Source organism: Dama dama, chromosome 27, assembly GCF_033118175.1.
Source record: "Dama dama isolate Ldn47 chromosome 27, ASM3311817v1, whole genome shotgun sequence".
Classification (NCBI taxonomy): Eukaryota; Metazoa; Chordata; class Mammalia; order Artiodactyla; family Cervidae; genus Dama; species Dama dama.
In genome coordinates this window covers 49055475-49072768 of record NC_083707.1, presented here as the reverse complement: position 1 = coordinate 49072768, position 17294 = coordinate 49055475, and the positions used below count along the sequence as shown (strand labels likewise).

The window sequence follows — 17294 nt, the reverse complement described above, 5'->3', positions numbered from 1 at the left end:
TTATCAACATATGCTTGATCAGTGTTACATGATTTCACACTTATTCACCCAGTAATTATTTCACTGATTTTCCTGCAGTATTTGAATGTGAATCTAGAGAATATTCTTGGCTCTGTTCCATTTGCTTTGTGCACATCCAGCATTACCCATAAGTGTTAAGAAACGTTTTCATTCATTTTTTAACATTTTAATGTTACTTAATACTTAATCTGGAAAGAATACTTAGTAGTCTTATTTTCAGTAATTATCCCATTTAAACCATCTGAAATAATTAGGTATTTTCCTAAATTGATATTCAGATCAATATTCTATTTAGAAAGATACCACTAAGAAATACTAGAGTAATGTTTCAGGCCTTAAAAAAGACACTACAAGCCATAGTTATGTGGAAAAGTACATGGAATCAGAATTGTCTTTATTTTTAACCTGTTGTCTAGCCCAAAGAGGAATTCTATATTCATTAGATACAGTAGATTTAATATTAGGATGATGTAATTATGTATATTTGAAACTCTGTTATTTGGCATATACACATTTATGATTGTTACAGCTTCTTGGTAAATTCATCACTATAAAATTTCTCTCTTTATCTCTAGTAATAATCTTATCCTTAAACCTTTGTCTAATATTAATATAGCCACTCCACCTTTCTTATGATTAGTGTTTGTATTAAACAATATCTCTTTTGAATCATTTTACTGTTCACTTCTCTGTATCTTCAAATTTACAAGTGTGGCTCTTATAAATAGCATGCTTTTGGGTTTAGTTTTTTTACCTAGTCTGACAGTCTATTGTCATTTAACTAGAGGGTTTAATCCATTTATATTTAATGTAAATTTGTTTTATACTTTGAAAATCACTCACTTAATTCTGTTAGGATCCATCTTAGAATAATCTTTACTCTTGGTTAGAATACTACTCCTAAAACATCACCTTTCGAAGAATTCAGCTGAGTGTTATCCACTCTGACAGGCTGGAACTTCAGCATACCTCCAGTCTTCTGTGATTTCCCAAATCTCTGTTCGGTTTGTGCCTTCTGAATGGCGGTTCACTGTCATACCTTGTGAGGTCTGTCTCTGCACAGCACAGCTTAGTATTTAGCCAAACACTCAAGAATTGACACTGAAGCAGGTTTTGGACTTCCCTCTTGCCGTTCCCTCCAGTCTAACAATCTACTCTGCAAATTCCAGCTGCCACAGAAGCCCCAAATTCATGTCTGTCTTCTCAGTACGATACTCTTGTGCACTGCTTGGGCCCCAGCTTTCTGAGCCACAGTCTAAAATGTTCCTCTAGATAGAAACTCACTTTCTAGGTAATGAATCACATGGGCCCCCCAAAAGACTCCCGTAGTGGCTCGGATGGTAAAGAACTACCTGCGGTGCAGGAGACCTGGGTTTGATCCGTGTGTCAGTAAGATTCCCGGGAGAAGGGAATGGCTGCCCCTCCAGTATTCCTGCCTGGGCAGGACACTGGAACTCCAGTAGCAGAGGAGAACTCCATAGGCAAAGGAGCCAGGTGGGCTACAGTCCTTGGGTCCTAAAGAGTCGGACACGATTGAGTGACGACACAGCGCTGTGGGTCGCTCTTATTTTAGGGATCATGATCCTGTACTCAGATGTCGTTGAGCATCTGAAAGCAGTTATTTCGTATATTTTGTTCAGTTTTTAGTTGTTTACACAGGCAAGTTATTCAGTACTAGTTAATCCATCATGGCCAGAAACAAAATCTTATAATACAAATATTGAAAGTCAGTCTTTTTGAGAAATAAGAATATAAAGCCATAATACAGAATCATGGACTGTATATTATGCTAGAGAAATAATCTAATACACTTATTTGAAAGATGAGAAAAATTGAGATACAGCAAGCTCAAGTGATTTGTAACAGAGTATACACTCTGAGTTACTCGTAAAGTCAGTTCATGTCCCAGGTTTTCTAAATTTCTGTCCACTGTTCTTTCCATGATAGTAATCTGAAAGTTTCAACCTTTATTTTTTACAGCCCTTAGAATTTAAACATTCTTTTCACTTTATCATTTACTATATCAATAGTATTGTTAATCTTGCTGTTCACACAGGCATGAAAAAATAATCATTTACAAATATATTTTGAAATAATTGACATTCTGTGTAATTATATAATTTCATATAAAACCTATGAAATGAGACACTTAGTTCTTTTAATATAATTGGGCTTTTGTTTGTTTTTTCAGCTTGTTTTCCTTGCTGTCAAAAAAACACAACAAAGTTCTGGAACAAGCCACACAGTCCTTGAGAGGTTCGCTGAGTTCCAGTGATGTTCCTTTACCAGATTATGTAAGTAGTTACCTTACTTGTCAATAAAAAATTTTTCCTTTCATTGCTAAATTAAAAAATAGCAATTCCCCCTCTTCCCAAGTTCTGACTGTTCTTGGCCACTGAGAAACCTGTAATAGAAAATAAAGGAGAAACATTTCAAATTAAGGGAAAAAGTTTTTTCAAAGATTATTAACACATGGTTGAAGAAAGTCAAACCTAAATCAATGATTGTTAATAATTAGGAATCTTATTACTTTAGTCAGGAAGGCCACCCAAACTAATTACAGAGAAATGAAAGGAGGAATTTTATAAGAAGTATGCAAAGGTTTCTCACTAAACTCAAGGGGAAGATACACACCTGGATTTCAGGGAACAAGAATCTAAGGTTGAAAAGCCATTGGATTCTTCAAAATAGCCTGTCTTTCTGGACATTTAGTTTTGTTATCTGCTTCTTTTTGCTTCAGATTTATTCTGCTGCTGTGTCCCGTAGGCCCCTTTTCTCTAGTTGCTGTCTGAAATAGCAGCCCTCAGCCCTCCTCCACCCCACTCCCTCCCAACCCTTAATGTGTTTCAGTGAGAGTCATGCCTTCTGCTGGCTGTTCAGAGGCCTGCCATCCTCAGGTCCCGGGAGAGAAAATCTAACTGGCTCTGCTGGGGGTCTCGTCCAGGGTGTCTGCCCTGGTCTCGTCGGTCATGGTCAGCATAGACCAGCAGTAACATGTGGCATTTGTTCCCCCTGCTTTAAAGATGAAGAGGTTATTACCACCTGGCCTCAGAGGATGATAATAGACTAGAATAGACACAGCCCAGGGAGGAGCCCTGTGGAATGAGAAGGGGAACCCATTATGTGGATTCCTTTAGGACAGCGGCATTGTCCGTGACACTCCTTATATTGTGGAGCGTGCTTAGATGAGGCTACGAAAAACTTTCATGTCACGAGTCACAGAGATAGTTCATCCAGTTCTAATAAGGACGTCCCTATTTGTTTATCTGGGGACAACTTAAAGTCAATATTCAGAAACTTGAGCAGAGAATTTTTATATTCTGAGTTTGAAGTGGTGATATGTACCAGACAGCCAGAGAGTTGTTTTGCTTGTTTCCTGCTGTGGTTTGTTTCATTTCTAAATGGTTGTGCTGATACGAGACTGTGGGAACAGCACCCAGTCCGGATATCAGACACTGATAAACAGAGATAGCTGTGTGCAGCCACAACCTGACTGGCGCTGTTTTTCTTCTCTTTTATTTATTTATTTAGTGTGTGTGTGAGACAGATGTTATGATCTGTCATCCCATTTCAGGTATTAAGTTTGAAATTCCAAAGTACTTCTCTCTTACCAAAAAAAAAAAAAAGTATCTTTTAAATTTTTCCTGCTAGCTGAATATTCTCATCTTTTTGAAAAAATGAGCATAGTGGCTGATATAATTCTTTCCTCATCATAACTTGTTCTAAGAAAAGTAATTCTTTGTACTTGCTCCTTGGAATCCACATCTGGGGCCAGAGTGGCAACAGGGTTATGTTTATTAAGAATGTGAATTTTGTTCATCTGTAAATGTTTTGTCATTTTTATACACATATAATTTGATTTATATAGTATTCCTGTTGTTTCATTCCACAAAAAATGTGTTGAATGTGTATGCTGAGGTTGCCTTAGTAGTATTCTCCTTTAATCAGAGGCCTGAAAATTGATATTTTCTTTGAGAAAATGGGTCATATTTAACAGCATTTGCCAGTTATGGAGGTGATTATGCAGTGAAAGCACAAGCTGAACTCGTAATGGATATATGAAGACTGCTATTGAACTTTACGGTTTTTATAGAGTCCTTGTTTTCCTCCTGCATGAAATTTTCACTAAGTGTTAATAAAAAGGAACTTCTCGAAGCATCTGCTTTCTAGAAATACAAGGAAAATTCCATATGAAGCTGTCATTGACAGTCTTATTTTAACATTTGTATGTATGAGACTTTGCAAATCACAGCATTTTTCAGATAGGTTTATGAACTTGAATTTTGCTGCCTTTCCTTAGAGCTAAGTGAAGAGGGTGGGTAACACTGATTCAGTCGTAGTATCGATAATTGTGAATCACTCCTCCTGCCGCTAGACTGAAAGGTAACTAAAGAAAACAGTAGCAACATCAAAAGTAGGTGCTGCGGTAGTTCTTGGTGACAACTCATGTTTTATTGGTCATTCTCATTGCTAAAAACACTGTGTATGATAGAGTAAACTTTTGAAACCATGTTCTCATTATCATTCTCTTTTAACTTGGCCATTAATTGAACGAATAAAGTATGTTCCCTTTTTCTTCCCCAGAAATTTCATTTGTTAAGTGTCTTTGCCAACAACCACATAAAATTCTGTGTCCTCAACAAATGCATTAGAACACTTGTTTGTAAAAGACGGAAAAGGAAAATGAAAGGGCCTTAATGCAGCAGTGAATTCCCAGATGTATACTTTCTACACCAGGACTGAGAGAACTATATTAGCAGAGAGTTTGAATACGTGCATAAAAATAAGGATTTGTTTTTCTTCTCACTGTAGTACATAGAGTACTTTCAGTCTACCTAGAGATTTCTGAGTTTATTAAGAAAAGTTTATTGTCTTTATACTGGATAATTCACCAGTCAGTTGAGTAACAACATAGAAAACAAATAGCATGTTACAAAAACATTAATATTAGTACTTTAGTACAGCCATTTTGTCTGAACCTCTCAGGAGAAACCTGAAACCTTCAGCCAGCTTCTAGATAATGAGGAAATGCCCTGACTGCTTAAGGGAAAATAAAACAAAAATTGCAGTTGAGCTCTCCATGGGGAGAGAGAATGCTCACGACAGTGATAGCTGGTCAGAGAGTGATTAAGGCATCTAGGAAGGCTAGTGAATGAAGTTCAGTTGACTTGGCTGAGTTTTGGTGTCTTTATATCAGAGTTTCATAAAATTTAATTCAGTGACTAAAAGACATGAGAGAATTGTTAGAGAAGAATCTTTCAACACTGTTTTCCTAAGAATTAACCCCTAGGGACTTGTCTGGCAATCCAGTGGTTAAGACTCTGCACTTCACTGCTGGGGGTACAGGTTCCACCCCAGTCAGGGAACTAAGACCCAACTTGCTTCAAGCCCCAGCCAAAAAAGAAAAAAGAAAAGAATAAACCTCTTAAAATAACTTTGGCCATATAAAACAAAATCTGAATATAGGCAGTGAAACAAAAATAATAAATGAATTATAGCCGCTTTTTAAATGTAAACTGTAGCTTTTAATTAGGACTGTTGTCGCAATTACATGTAAACATTGTTTCCCTAATTTCTAATGATTATCTTGGCAACTAGTTGAGATGACTAGTTTATTCTCAGTGGAATCTTAAGGAACCAAATTATATTGCCGTATGATCATCAAAGAACTTTTTAACCTTTTCACAGGATCCACTTTCCCATCTCATTCCAAACATAAATGCACAGGCAAAAGCCAAAAAGACCCTGGCCAAAAAGAGTAAGGAGCCAGATCAGAAAAATCCCCAGATATAGAAATAGTAACTAAGGGTTTATCACCAACTTGCTAAGCAAGTACAGTCATCCCCCTCTTAGCCCCAGTTTTGCTTTCCAAGGTTTCATTTACCCACGGTCAACTGCAGTCCAAAAATATTAAATGGAGAATTCCAGAAATAAGCAGTTGATAGTTTTACATTTCACACCATTCTGAGTAGCATGATGACATCTCTCGATGTTCGGCTCCATCCTGCCTGGGACATGAATCATCCCTTTGTCCAGCATATCCCGACCATTAGTCACATAGTAGCCATCCAGATTATCAGCTGCCTGTTGCAGGATAGCAGTGCTTGTGTTTAAATAAGCCTTATTTTGCTTAATGACCCTAAAGCACAAGAGTAGTGATGCTAGCAATTTGGACATTCTCTTCTAGTACCTAGTTCATGAATCAAACTTTATCATAAGCTGTACGTATAGGAAAAAACATAGTGTGCTATTGTCTTTCAATGCCTGAGGGGGATTGGTTCTAGGAGCCCTCACATATACCAAGATCCAAGGATGCTCGTGTCCCTTATATAAAGTGGTATAGTACAGTCAGCCCTCCATATCCTCAGATTTACCCAACCACGGATAGAAATTTCTATCCAAGGCTGGTTAAATCCACCGAAGTAAAACCTGAGACTATGGAGGACCGACTATATTTATTGGAAAAAATCCATGATCCGATGCAGGATGACCAGTGACTGCTGATGGATGGTTCAGGGTTTCTTTCAGGGATGATAAAAATATTTGAAAATTAGATTGTGGTGATGGTTGCACAATTCTGAATGTACTAGAAACTGTTAAATTATGCATTTAAATTAACAGAGTACATGGTTGTAAAGGCTTCCCAGCTGGGTCAATGGTAAAAAAATCTGCCTGCCAATACAGGAGATGCAGGTTCGACCCCTGGGTCGGGAAGATCCCCCAGAAGAGGAAATGGCAACCCACTCCAGTATTCTTGCCTGGGAAATCCCATGGACAAAGGAGCCTGGCAAGGGGGGTCACAAAGAGTTGGACACGACTGAGCACCCGTGCACTCATACATGCACATGGTTGTGGATGTTATCTCAATGAAGCCATTTTAAAAAAAACTAGTACTTGGAGCACTGTGGAAAGAAAAGAACTATTTGTTGAGTGTAATAACATGTAGATACCAGCTTGGCTGGCATTGTGGCATGAGAGTGAATTTAGAAAAATTAATTTTATACTCTGAAAAAGTCAATATTTTCAGAGAGGGAAAATATGTTTCTTGAGCATGACTTGACTTTAGAAACTGCTAAAGTCAACTAGATAATGCAATTACACAAGTGTGTTCAGTCGCTCTTGTGTCTTTGCAACCCCATGGACTATAGCCTGCCAGGTTTCTCTGTCCATGAAATTTTCCAGTTAAGAATACTGCAGTGGGTTGCTGTTTCCTCCTCCAGAGAATCTTCCTGACCCAGGGACTGAATCTTCATCTCTTATGTCTCCTGCATTAGCAGGTGGATTCTTTATCATTAGTGCCTCCTGGGAAGCCATATTTTTTCGGCCTGGTTTAAGAGCAAAAATATGGATATAAGGGGGGGAAAAATCTATCTTTAGGGAACTGATTAAAGTTTAAGTTTATCCAATGCAGTATTCTTCAGATATTTTTTAAAACAAATTCAATCCATATAGACTTATATGAAAAGATATCCATAACACTTTATTTGGTAGAAAAAAACAAAACCATACTTTATAGTATATAGGTTATATGTACATGTATGATTGGAAGTATGCATTTAACTTTTCTGGAATAGTGCATAAGAAAATATTAAATAGTGGTTACCTATGGGGAGTTAGATTGAAAAGAAGGGAAAATAGAACTTATTACCTTATACTTTTCTTTTTAGATAAAGATCTTTACGTTTTTGTCATGTTTATTACTTATTTGCCCCTCCGTTCTCGCCCTTCTTTCTTTTTTCCCTCCCTCAGTCCTTTCTGTCTTTATTATTTTCATATAATTTTAGACTTACAAAGAATTTTATTTTTTTTATTTTAATTGGAGGCTAATTACTTTACAATATTGTGGGTTTTGCCATACATTCACATGAATCAGCCATGGGTGTACATGTGTTCCCCATTTCCATATAGCCTTCACCAGCTTTCCCCTTTGTAAATATCTTACATAACCATAAAACATTTTTCAAAACTAAAAAATTAACCTTGGTACAATACTGTTAACTAAAACACATACCTCATTTGAATTTTACCAGTTTTAACACTATTGCCCTTATTCTTTTCTGGTATCCGGTTCAGGATCCTACATTGCATTTGGTTGTCATGTTTCCTTAGTCTTTCCTTGTATATCATGACCTTTGACACTTTAGAAGAGTACTAATCAGTTATTTTGCAGAATGTCCCTCAATTTGGGTTTGTCTGGCATTTTCTCATGATTAGATTGATGTTATGCATTATTGAAAAGGATACTACAGAAGTGATGTGCCCTTCTCAGAGCATCATTCCAGAGAATATACAGGGTTGGTCTATATTACTGGTGATGTTTGGGTTTCTTTCCCAGGTAGTGCTAGTGGTAAAGAATTCATGTACCAATGCAGGGGATGTAAAAGAGGTGACTTCATTCCCTGGGTTGAAAAGATCCCCTGGAGAAGGAAATGGCAACCTATTCCAGTATTCTTGCCTGGAGAATCCCATGGACAGAGAACCCTGACGGGCTGCAGTCTGTAGGGTCGCACAGAGTCAGACATGACTGAAGCGACTTAGCACACACGCACTGGTGATGTTTTCACTTGATCACATCACTAGGATGATGTCTGCCAATATTCTTCACTGTAAACTTGCTGGTTTTCCCTTTATAATTCCTGTATGCTTTATATAGTAGTTATTTTCACTATACTGGAAATACTTTGTTAGATTATTAAATATTTCTACTATATTGGAAGAGTATATGGGGAAGATACTTGGAGACAATGCCAATATACAGTTTTTTCCTAAACATTTTCCTAGAAATCCTAGCATCCATTGATCAATCTTGTCTGCATCATTATTTTACTGAGTTTGGAATGATTTTCTATTTGTCTCATTCCCTCTACATTTATAAATGGAATTCTGCAAGGAAGAGTTGTCACCTCACCCCAGAGTTCTTGCCTGTGCAGTTATTTATTTCTATCAGTATAAACTCCTGGATACTTACTTTCTTCTTATCATCCAGGACTGTCCTTATTTTGTTACTCAGGTTATTCCAACTTTAGCCATTTCAGGTTTTGTCCGCTACCCTTTGAATATGCATCAACCTTTTTTTTTTTCTTTTTGCAACCTTCACGATGCTCCAACTCATCTCATATTTCCTCTGCTTCAGCCCTAAAATCAATCAGTTCTCCAAGGAGGATCATGAAATTTGAATCAAGATCTTAATCGTTACTTTCATAATGTCAAAACCAATGTAAAAAACAAGAATCAAACACTGTGAATAAGGTTACAAATCTTACTACCTTCCCTACAACTGCTGTGCACTTAAGTAAATTCCAAGCCCCACGCGGATTAAGTCCCAAGAAGTTTCTTCTTTAGAACAATTGATTTAAAAAATCAAATAAATGAGGCCTCTAGCAAGTGAGCAAGCTCCACACCCCGCCCCTGCCACTTTTTCTTCCTAATTAAAAACCAGGACTTTAACATAATCAGACTGATTTTCTTGGTTGTGTTATAATTTGCTTTTGATGCATTTCTGAACTGGGAGTTTCAGAAATGTTCTGAGAATGCTTCTAAAGACAATTTGAGTTGGAGAAACCCCCCCTCTTGCTTAAAAGAGAAAAATAAATTCCTTCACTCTTAAGAAACACACCTGAATTGAGATAAAGACTACTGCCCTTTATTCCTAGAGAGGAAATTTGTCCTGTCCCTTCTTATAGAATATGGTAGAATATCCTTTTTAAGGATTTTTTTTTTTTAATTATCATGAAAAGTACTTAAGTAACTTTTATGTTCCCTCTACTGCATTATAAACAAATGTTTGCATTGAAATCTGGCAATGATTAATTAACTTTCTAAGAGAAGTTTAAAGAATACAGAAAAAATAACCCATGCATATTAAATTCAGTAGCAATGTGTGATAAATTTGTAAGAACCAGTGAGCACAGTTTCCTTCTTCCCCCTCCCACTGGAGTGAAAACATTCTTACCTGCTGCTGTACAGAGCTAATATAAAAACATCTTTTCCTAAGATTCTTCAAACTTTCTTTGTTAGAAATCATTAGTTTGCTCAACTATTTATTGTTTTTCCCTCTCTTTCTCCCTTTCTGCCTGAGTTCATAGTTCCTAATAGGAAGAAAAGAAGTCTACTATTTGGAATTTTCTTTGATATATCCTTGATTTACATGGCAAATAGAAAGCAGCTGTCTATTTAAGCATCTAATTCTTGAAACCATAGTCCCCTCAAGCGTCATCTGGAAATAATGTAGCCTGTAAAACAAAGCTAAGAAGAAAAGGCAATGTTTGTTTTATGTGGGATGAATGATTTCTGTTGGGGTCCTTTAATTCGGCTATTATGAGGGTTATTAAAAAGCAGTATTACAAAAGAGGTTTAAATGAAAAGAATTTTTGAGCTGGTATCTTATTATTACAGTTGATTATAGTCAAAGCTGCAAATATTTTATAAATGGCACTTTATTATAGTTTCTCCAAATAAGACCCCCAAAAACTAGTAATCTTACTCATTGTATGAGTGGAAACTCAACTCTTTCCTTAGTGGATTTAATTTCTGAGAAAAAAAAATTGTATTGAGAATTTAGCTCTGCTTGTTTTGTTGGAAATTTCATGGCTTTCTGAAAAATTCTTAAGAAATCTTTGTAAGAATATTTAAGTATTACCTTATAAATGCAAAAATGAACATGAAATCATCAGAGTTTATCTAGGCTTCAGGTATTATTAGAAGATCCAGTGAACACCAGAGAAAGTTAAGCCTAAATTGTTTCTCACCTTATTCATAAATTATTTGAGTTTCCAAGATATGAGTTTGAAGATCTCAGTCATGAGAAGTGATATTCTTTGGGAAGCAGAAGACAAGTTGATTTGCGCTTTGACAGTTGTTAGAGGCTATTCCATGCTTGGAGTGTATTGGTTTTCTTGATTTGTTAACACAACAAAGTAGTTGTTTTTGGAAAATGAACTTATAAGAACTAAGTTTCAGTCCTTGAAACTGAAGTTACTTATCATGTTTGTTTAATAATAAACTGGACAGGCATGCATGGTTAATTATTTTTATGCATTTGGGTCTAATCTCTTACTTGGAATTGGATAATGAGCTAAAACTCTGCTAATAATGAAACAAAAGTTATTCTTACTCGAATTTCAATTCACTGACCAGTATGATACATCTTCATAAGAAAGTTAATACTGATTATTAAAAGTTTAGTACGTTTTTAGGCTTAGAAAAGAAAGAAAGTGAAGTCGCTCAGTCGTGTCTGACTCTTTGCAACCCCGTGGACTGTAGCCTACCAGGCTTCTCCATCCGTGGGATTTTCCAGACAAGAGTACCGGAGTGGGTTGCCATTTCCTTCTCCAGGGGATCTTCCCGACCCAGGGATAGACCCCAGGTCTCCCACATTGCAGGCAGACGCTTTACCCTCTGAGCCACCAGGGAAGAAAACAAAGGAAGAAAGTGAAAATGAAAGGAAGAACGTGAAAGTGATGCTTACATGGATGTCTTTTAATAATGTCATTAGCCTTTTCAACTTTTTCTGAAGATTGGGGTCTCCAGGAACAGTGTGATATTCTATTCCTAGAGCTTTCAACACCCCTTGAGTTATAGCAGCTTTAAAGATGGAGCCATTGTCATTCTGAACTTTAAAGATCCCACTTACATCATGAGAAGTCAGTACAGTCAGATTTTGTCCATTCATTAACCTCAGGCTTTAGTGAATACTGCTTTTGATGTGAAAATAGATGAGGATCATTGAGCTCTTTTTAATGGAACAAACTGTAAATCCTGGAGTGTGGGCTGATGGAAAAACTCTGGGTCGAGCACAAAATGCTGTTAGGCTTAGAACATGACCCTAAAAAAAGTTTGTCATTAATGCATTCACTAAGTTGATCAGTAAGCATTGTACATTAAAGAAAAAGATATATTTTAGAGCAACACAATAGTCTCCTTGTGACCTCAGTCAAAATACAAATTTGAGATCATAGAAGATACCAAGTGAGAGTTTAGACCCAAATGCATAAGTCCTAAATTCCCCATACCTGTTGTGAATGGTCCACTGCTGCTGCTGTTCAGTCACTAAGTTGTGTCTGACTCTTTGCGATCACTTGAACTGCAGCACGCCAGGCTTCCCTGTCCTTCACTATCTTCCAGAGTCTGTCCAAACTTAATGTCCATTGAGTCAGTGATGGCATCTAATCATCTCATTCTCTGTCACCCTTTCTCCTCCTGTCCTCAATTTTTCCCATCTTCAGGGTCTTTGCCAGTGAGTCAGCTCTTTTTATCATGTGGCCAGAGTATTGGAGTTTCAACATCAGTTCTTCCAAAAAATATTCAGAGTTGATTCCCTTTAGGATTGATTAGTATGATCTCCTTGTGAGAGTCTTCTCCAACACCACAATTCAAAAGCATCAGTTCTTCGGCGCTCAGCCTTCTTTATGGTCCAACGCTCACAACCATACATGACTACTGGAAAAACCATAGCTTTGACTATACAGACCTTTGTCAGCAAAGTCCGTATATCTCTACTTTTTAATATGCTGTCTAGATTTGTCATTGTTTTCCTTCCAAGAAGCAAGCGTCTTTTAATTTCATGGCTGCAGTCACCATCCACAGTGATTTTGGAGCCCAAGAAAATAAAATCTGTCACTGTTTCCACTTTTTCCCCATCTATTTGCCATGAAATGATGGGCCTGGATGTGATCATCTTCGTTTTTTGAATGTTGAATTTTAAGCCAACTTTTTCACCCTCATCAAGAGGTTCTTTAGTTCCTCTTCACTTTCTGCCATTAGAGTAGTATCATCATATCTGAGGTTGTTGATATTTCTCCCAACAGTCTTAATTCCAGTTTGTGATTCATCCAACCCGGCATTTCACATGATGTTCTCTGCATATAAGTTAAATAAGCAGGGTGACAATATATAGCCTTGATATATTCCTTTCCCAATTTGGAACCAGTTCATTTTTCCATGTCTGGTTCTAACTAACTGTTGCTTCTTGATCTGCATACAGTTTTCTCTGGAGACAGGTAAGGTAGTCTGATATTCCCACCTCTTTAAGAATTTTCCACAGTTTGTTATGATCCACACAGTCAAAGGCTTTAGCTTAGTCAGTGAAGCTGAAATAGATGTTTTTCTGGAATTCCCTTGCTTTTTCTGTGATCCAGTAGATGTTGGCAATTTGAAATTTGATCTCCACATAATTAATAATATTATCTGGGTTAACAGTAATACTACTTACCAAAGAGTAGTACATGCATAGAAAACTCCATTTGGTATTTGAAATTCCTTATTCTTTCATCCAAAAAGTAGTGAGCAACTGGTATCTTCTCAGCCACTTTTTTCTCTGCTTTGTGAAGACATCAGTGAAAAAAATTTCTGCCATTATGAAGCCTGCATTCTATTGAAGAGAGATATATAATGATTGTATGCACAGGCAAACAAATGAACAAGTGAATGAAATGTAAGACGTTCCCGTGGGAAAGTAAAGCAGGATAAAGGGATTGGGACCACAGGCCAAAGGAAGGTAGTAGTGTAGTAATGGGTGGTCAGTGGAGGGTTTGCCTCATTGGGAAGGTGATGTTTGAGCACAGCCTAAGGAAGGAGCAGCAGTGAGTCATGTAGAGGCAGTGTGTTCCAGGAAGACGGAACAGTGAATGTAGAGGGCTTGAGACAAGAGCTTCTGTCAGCCTGGCAGGGTTTAGTAGCTGGAAAGGGTATTATCGGGACCATATTTAGAAATATCTTGAACAAATGCATATTGATGAGTGATCCAGAAAAGTTTTGGATAGAGTAACAGCCCAAAAATTAGAAGAGTGTGTGCGCACACACACTGAGTCATGTCCAGCTCTTTGGGACCCCATGGACTGTAGTCTGCCAGGCTCCTTTGTCCATGGAATTTTCCAAGCAGGAATACTGGAGTGGGTTCCCATTTCCTTCAAAGTTAGAAGACCTGTGTTCTGGTTTTTTATCTTTAATTTGCTTTGGTCTTGGGCAATTTATTTTGCCAGTCTGATTCTTGATTTCCTTGCCTTTAAATTGTATCTTAAAATAGATTTTTTACGTGTGACTTCTTTAACATTGGCATTCTCTAGTTCCATTAGTTCCGTGGAGATACACTGGATATGTAGGAAGGGATGTGCTTTCCTGCAATGTATGAGAATTACAGGGAACTCCACTCTCGTTGTATTCTGTGTGAACCACGTCCCTGGTACATGTCCCTGAAACCCTCACATACAGTGTGCGTGGTGTACCCTGGAGTTACACGACAGTAGCGGGCCTGGGTGTGTGACAAGGCTTGATAGGAAATACAAAATGATGATGCTGATCCTTTCTTTAAGGATTTGAGATAGACATTTGTAGATATCACAGAGTGATGTACATGTTTATAGATATGATAAATATCAGTTTATGTTTTATAGAATGCTACAGATAAAAGGCTGCTCTGAGAAGACATCATAAAAGGTTTTAGTGGTTTTCATCTGAGTCTTACAGAGTGGAAGGGCTTTTAATTAAGAGTATATATAGTGGTTAGGCATATAAGCTTTGTCAGGAGAATTCTTGGGAATGTGGATCCAGCTGCAAAGTTTTTTAGTTTTTTTGAAATTTCCCCATGAAAACAACAAATAGAGTGCATCAACAAACACAACATTTACAATAAAACTAGGTGACAGGGTAGCCACATGAAACCCAAAATACCAGAGTGTGGGTAAAAACTACCTAGAGCTACAAGATCCTTGCAGTATCAGTGTGAGAGGAACTAGAAGGAATGAGACATCCAAGGGACCATCTGAGAAGGAGACAGAGGGATTCATTGGAAAGTGCACAGGCCAGCGCCTGAAACTGGAAGGGGTTTTGCACACTGTAACCCAGAGTTCAATGTTAGGGGTCTGCTATAAGAGCTGAAGGGGTTCCAGCCTCTGGGCCCTGTCAGCTTGTAAAACTCAATGACTGAAGCTCTCTTCTAGGACCAAGCCCCACAATGAGGTGAAGCTACCAGAAATGGAGCCCCTAGAGGAGGTCAGGGATTATATGCAAAGAAAAAAAAAAATTCAGATAAATGTAGGGTTGGGAAAGAGAGTCAGGAGATTCTAGAAGGTGCATGGCCCATGTTTATGGACACTTCACAGAAAGGTGAAGAAAGGCAGGAAAACTAACTTTATTAAAAATGAGCAAAAGAGAGAAGTCACAGTCAAATCCAGTGTAAAGAAAGAAGAGAATAAGAAGAATAACACCTGTATTGACAATATGATCATAAGATATACCCACAAAATAGATTAAAATTGTTAAGTAGCTTTTCAGAACAATTTAAAAGAAACTAAGAAAATGATAGAACAGAACAACATAAATCAGGATTATAAAAACTCAAATGGACAAATTTTATTTCTAAATAAAATTAGAAATAAAAATTTTCAGAAATGTAGACTATCCACAAAGATAAAACATTTAGTAAATAAACATATAATTCCTTAAGAAAAACAGAAAGTGAAAAGGAAGAAAAGCTTGAAAGCAAAAAGAAATAAAAGAAAAAAGATTCGCGAGAAAGTGACTAGATAGCGTAGGCAGAAATCCAACATATATAAATTAGGAATCCCCCAAAAGAAAAAAAAAAGATACTAAAAGCTGTACTTCAAAGAAACTTTCCTAAATTATGAAGGAAAAGATTTGAAACTACGTGTTGAAAAAGCATATGTTGTATGCCTTTGAAAACTCAACCCAGGACAACAAATACCAACACAAACTCCAGTGAAATTGCAGTTACAAAACGAGAGAGAAAAAAACTTGAAGGGTACTCAGGCAGAAAGACCAGGTCACTTTTAAGTAAAGAAAATAAAATTGTCAACAGGCTTTTTGGCAGTGTTTTATACCACAGTAAAGTGAAATGACATTTTTAAGATACTCTAGGAAAGCAAACGTGAGACAGTTTTCAGTCAGTTCAGTTCAGTCGCTCAGTCGCGTCCGACTCTCTGTGACCCCATGGACTGCAGCACACCAGACTTCCATGTCTATCACCGACTCCATCACTAAGGATTTTATATCCCACCAAACTGCCTTGAGGGCTTCCCTCCTGGCTCAGTGGTAAAGAATTTGCCTCCCAATGCTAGAGACACAGATTTTATATCCCTCCAGACTGACTTGAGGGCTTCCTTCCTGACTCAGTGGTAAAGAATCTGCCCGCCAGTGCCAGAGACACAGGTTCTATCCCTGGGTCGGGAAGGTCCCCTGGAGTAGGAAATGACAACCCATTCCAGTATTCTTGTCTGGAAAATTCAGTGGACAGAGAGGAGCCTGGTGGACTACAGTCCATGGGGTTGCAGAGTCAGACATGACTGAGCAACTGAGTGCACATGCAAACTGACTTGTAAATATAAGAAACACAATCTTATGAAATATAGAAACTCTGAGAATATTGTTCCCTTCCCTAAGGCTCCACAAGAGTAGTGCTCAGCAAAGGTTTTCTATTGCTGTCTTTGTCACCTGTCTTTCTTTGGGGAGTTTCATTTACAACCCTTTCCTTTAAAAATGCAAAAACCATTCTTGGTTCAAAGGCCACATTAAAACAGGCCGCTAATCTCATTTAGCCCATGGTTTGTAGTTTGCCAGTCCCTGAACTAGATAAAGAACTTTAGACAACCACGATGACTGGGGAGATACAAATATAAAGACTGGTGATAAGCACTATGTATATTTTTACTCATAGAACTAACACGAAACAATATTCATGAAGGAGAGAGTGAAGATAGTATGTAAAGGTTGTGTATCTGACCATGCAGGTACATCACAACTATTAAAATATGGAGGAGGGAAATGGTGAGAACATGTAAACAGAATAAACTGCTGATGGCCTGATGGTTAATTGGGAGTTAAAGGATATTATTTCAGATGCTGGGAGAGAAGTGGGAGGAAGAAAATGAAGTAATGAGTTAATTTGATATTGCTTACAGTAGCTAGCCAATAGAAAATGACAAAAAATAAGAAACAGGGATTACATAAAGTTCTTCACATAGAGGTAACCATTAAAACAAAAATACAAATTTCCTGAATGCCAAAAAATAAAATACAAAAAGAAAGCAAATAACGTATACCACATATGAAAGGCTTCCCTGATAACTCAGATGGTAAAGGATCCACCTGCAGTGCAGGAGACCTGGGTTCATTCCCTGGTTCCGGAAGATCCCCTGGAGAAGGGAATGGCTACCCACTCCAGTGTTCTTGGGTGGAGAATCCCACAGAGGGCTACAGTCCATAGGGTCGCAAAGAGTCAGACATGACTAAGCGACTAAAATTTAGGTAAAAGACCTGGA

At 37.6% G+C, this 17294-nt stretch overlaps 1 protein-coding gene across 2 annotated transcripts in view; it reads left to right on the top strand.

The window, feature by feature from the left end:
* The window catches only part of DYM (dymeclin), a 372695-nt gene that overhangs the window by 245258 nt on the left and 110143 nt on the right, over positions 1 to 17294 (top strand). For both annotated transcript variants that reach the window (XM_061130629.1, XM_061130628.1), the window contains exon 14: positions 2213 to 2315. In XM_061130629.1, coding sequence (XP_060986612.1) covers positions 2213 to 2315 — 103 coding nt within the window. The remainder of the gene's footprint in view (positions 1 to 2212; positions 2316 to 17294) is intronic.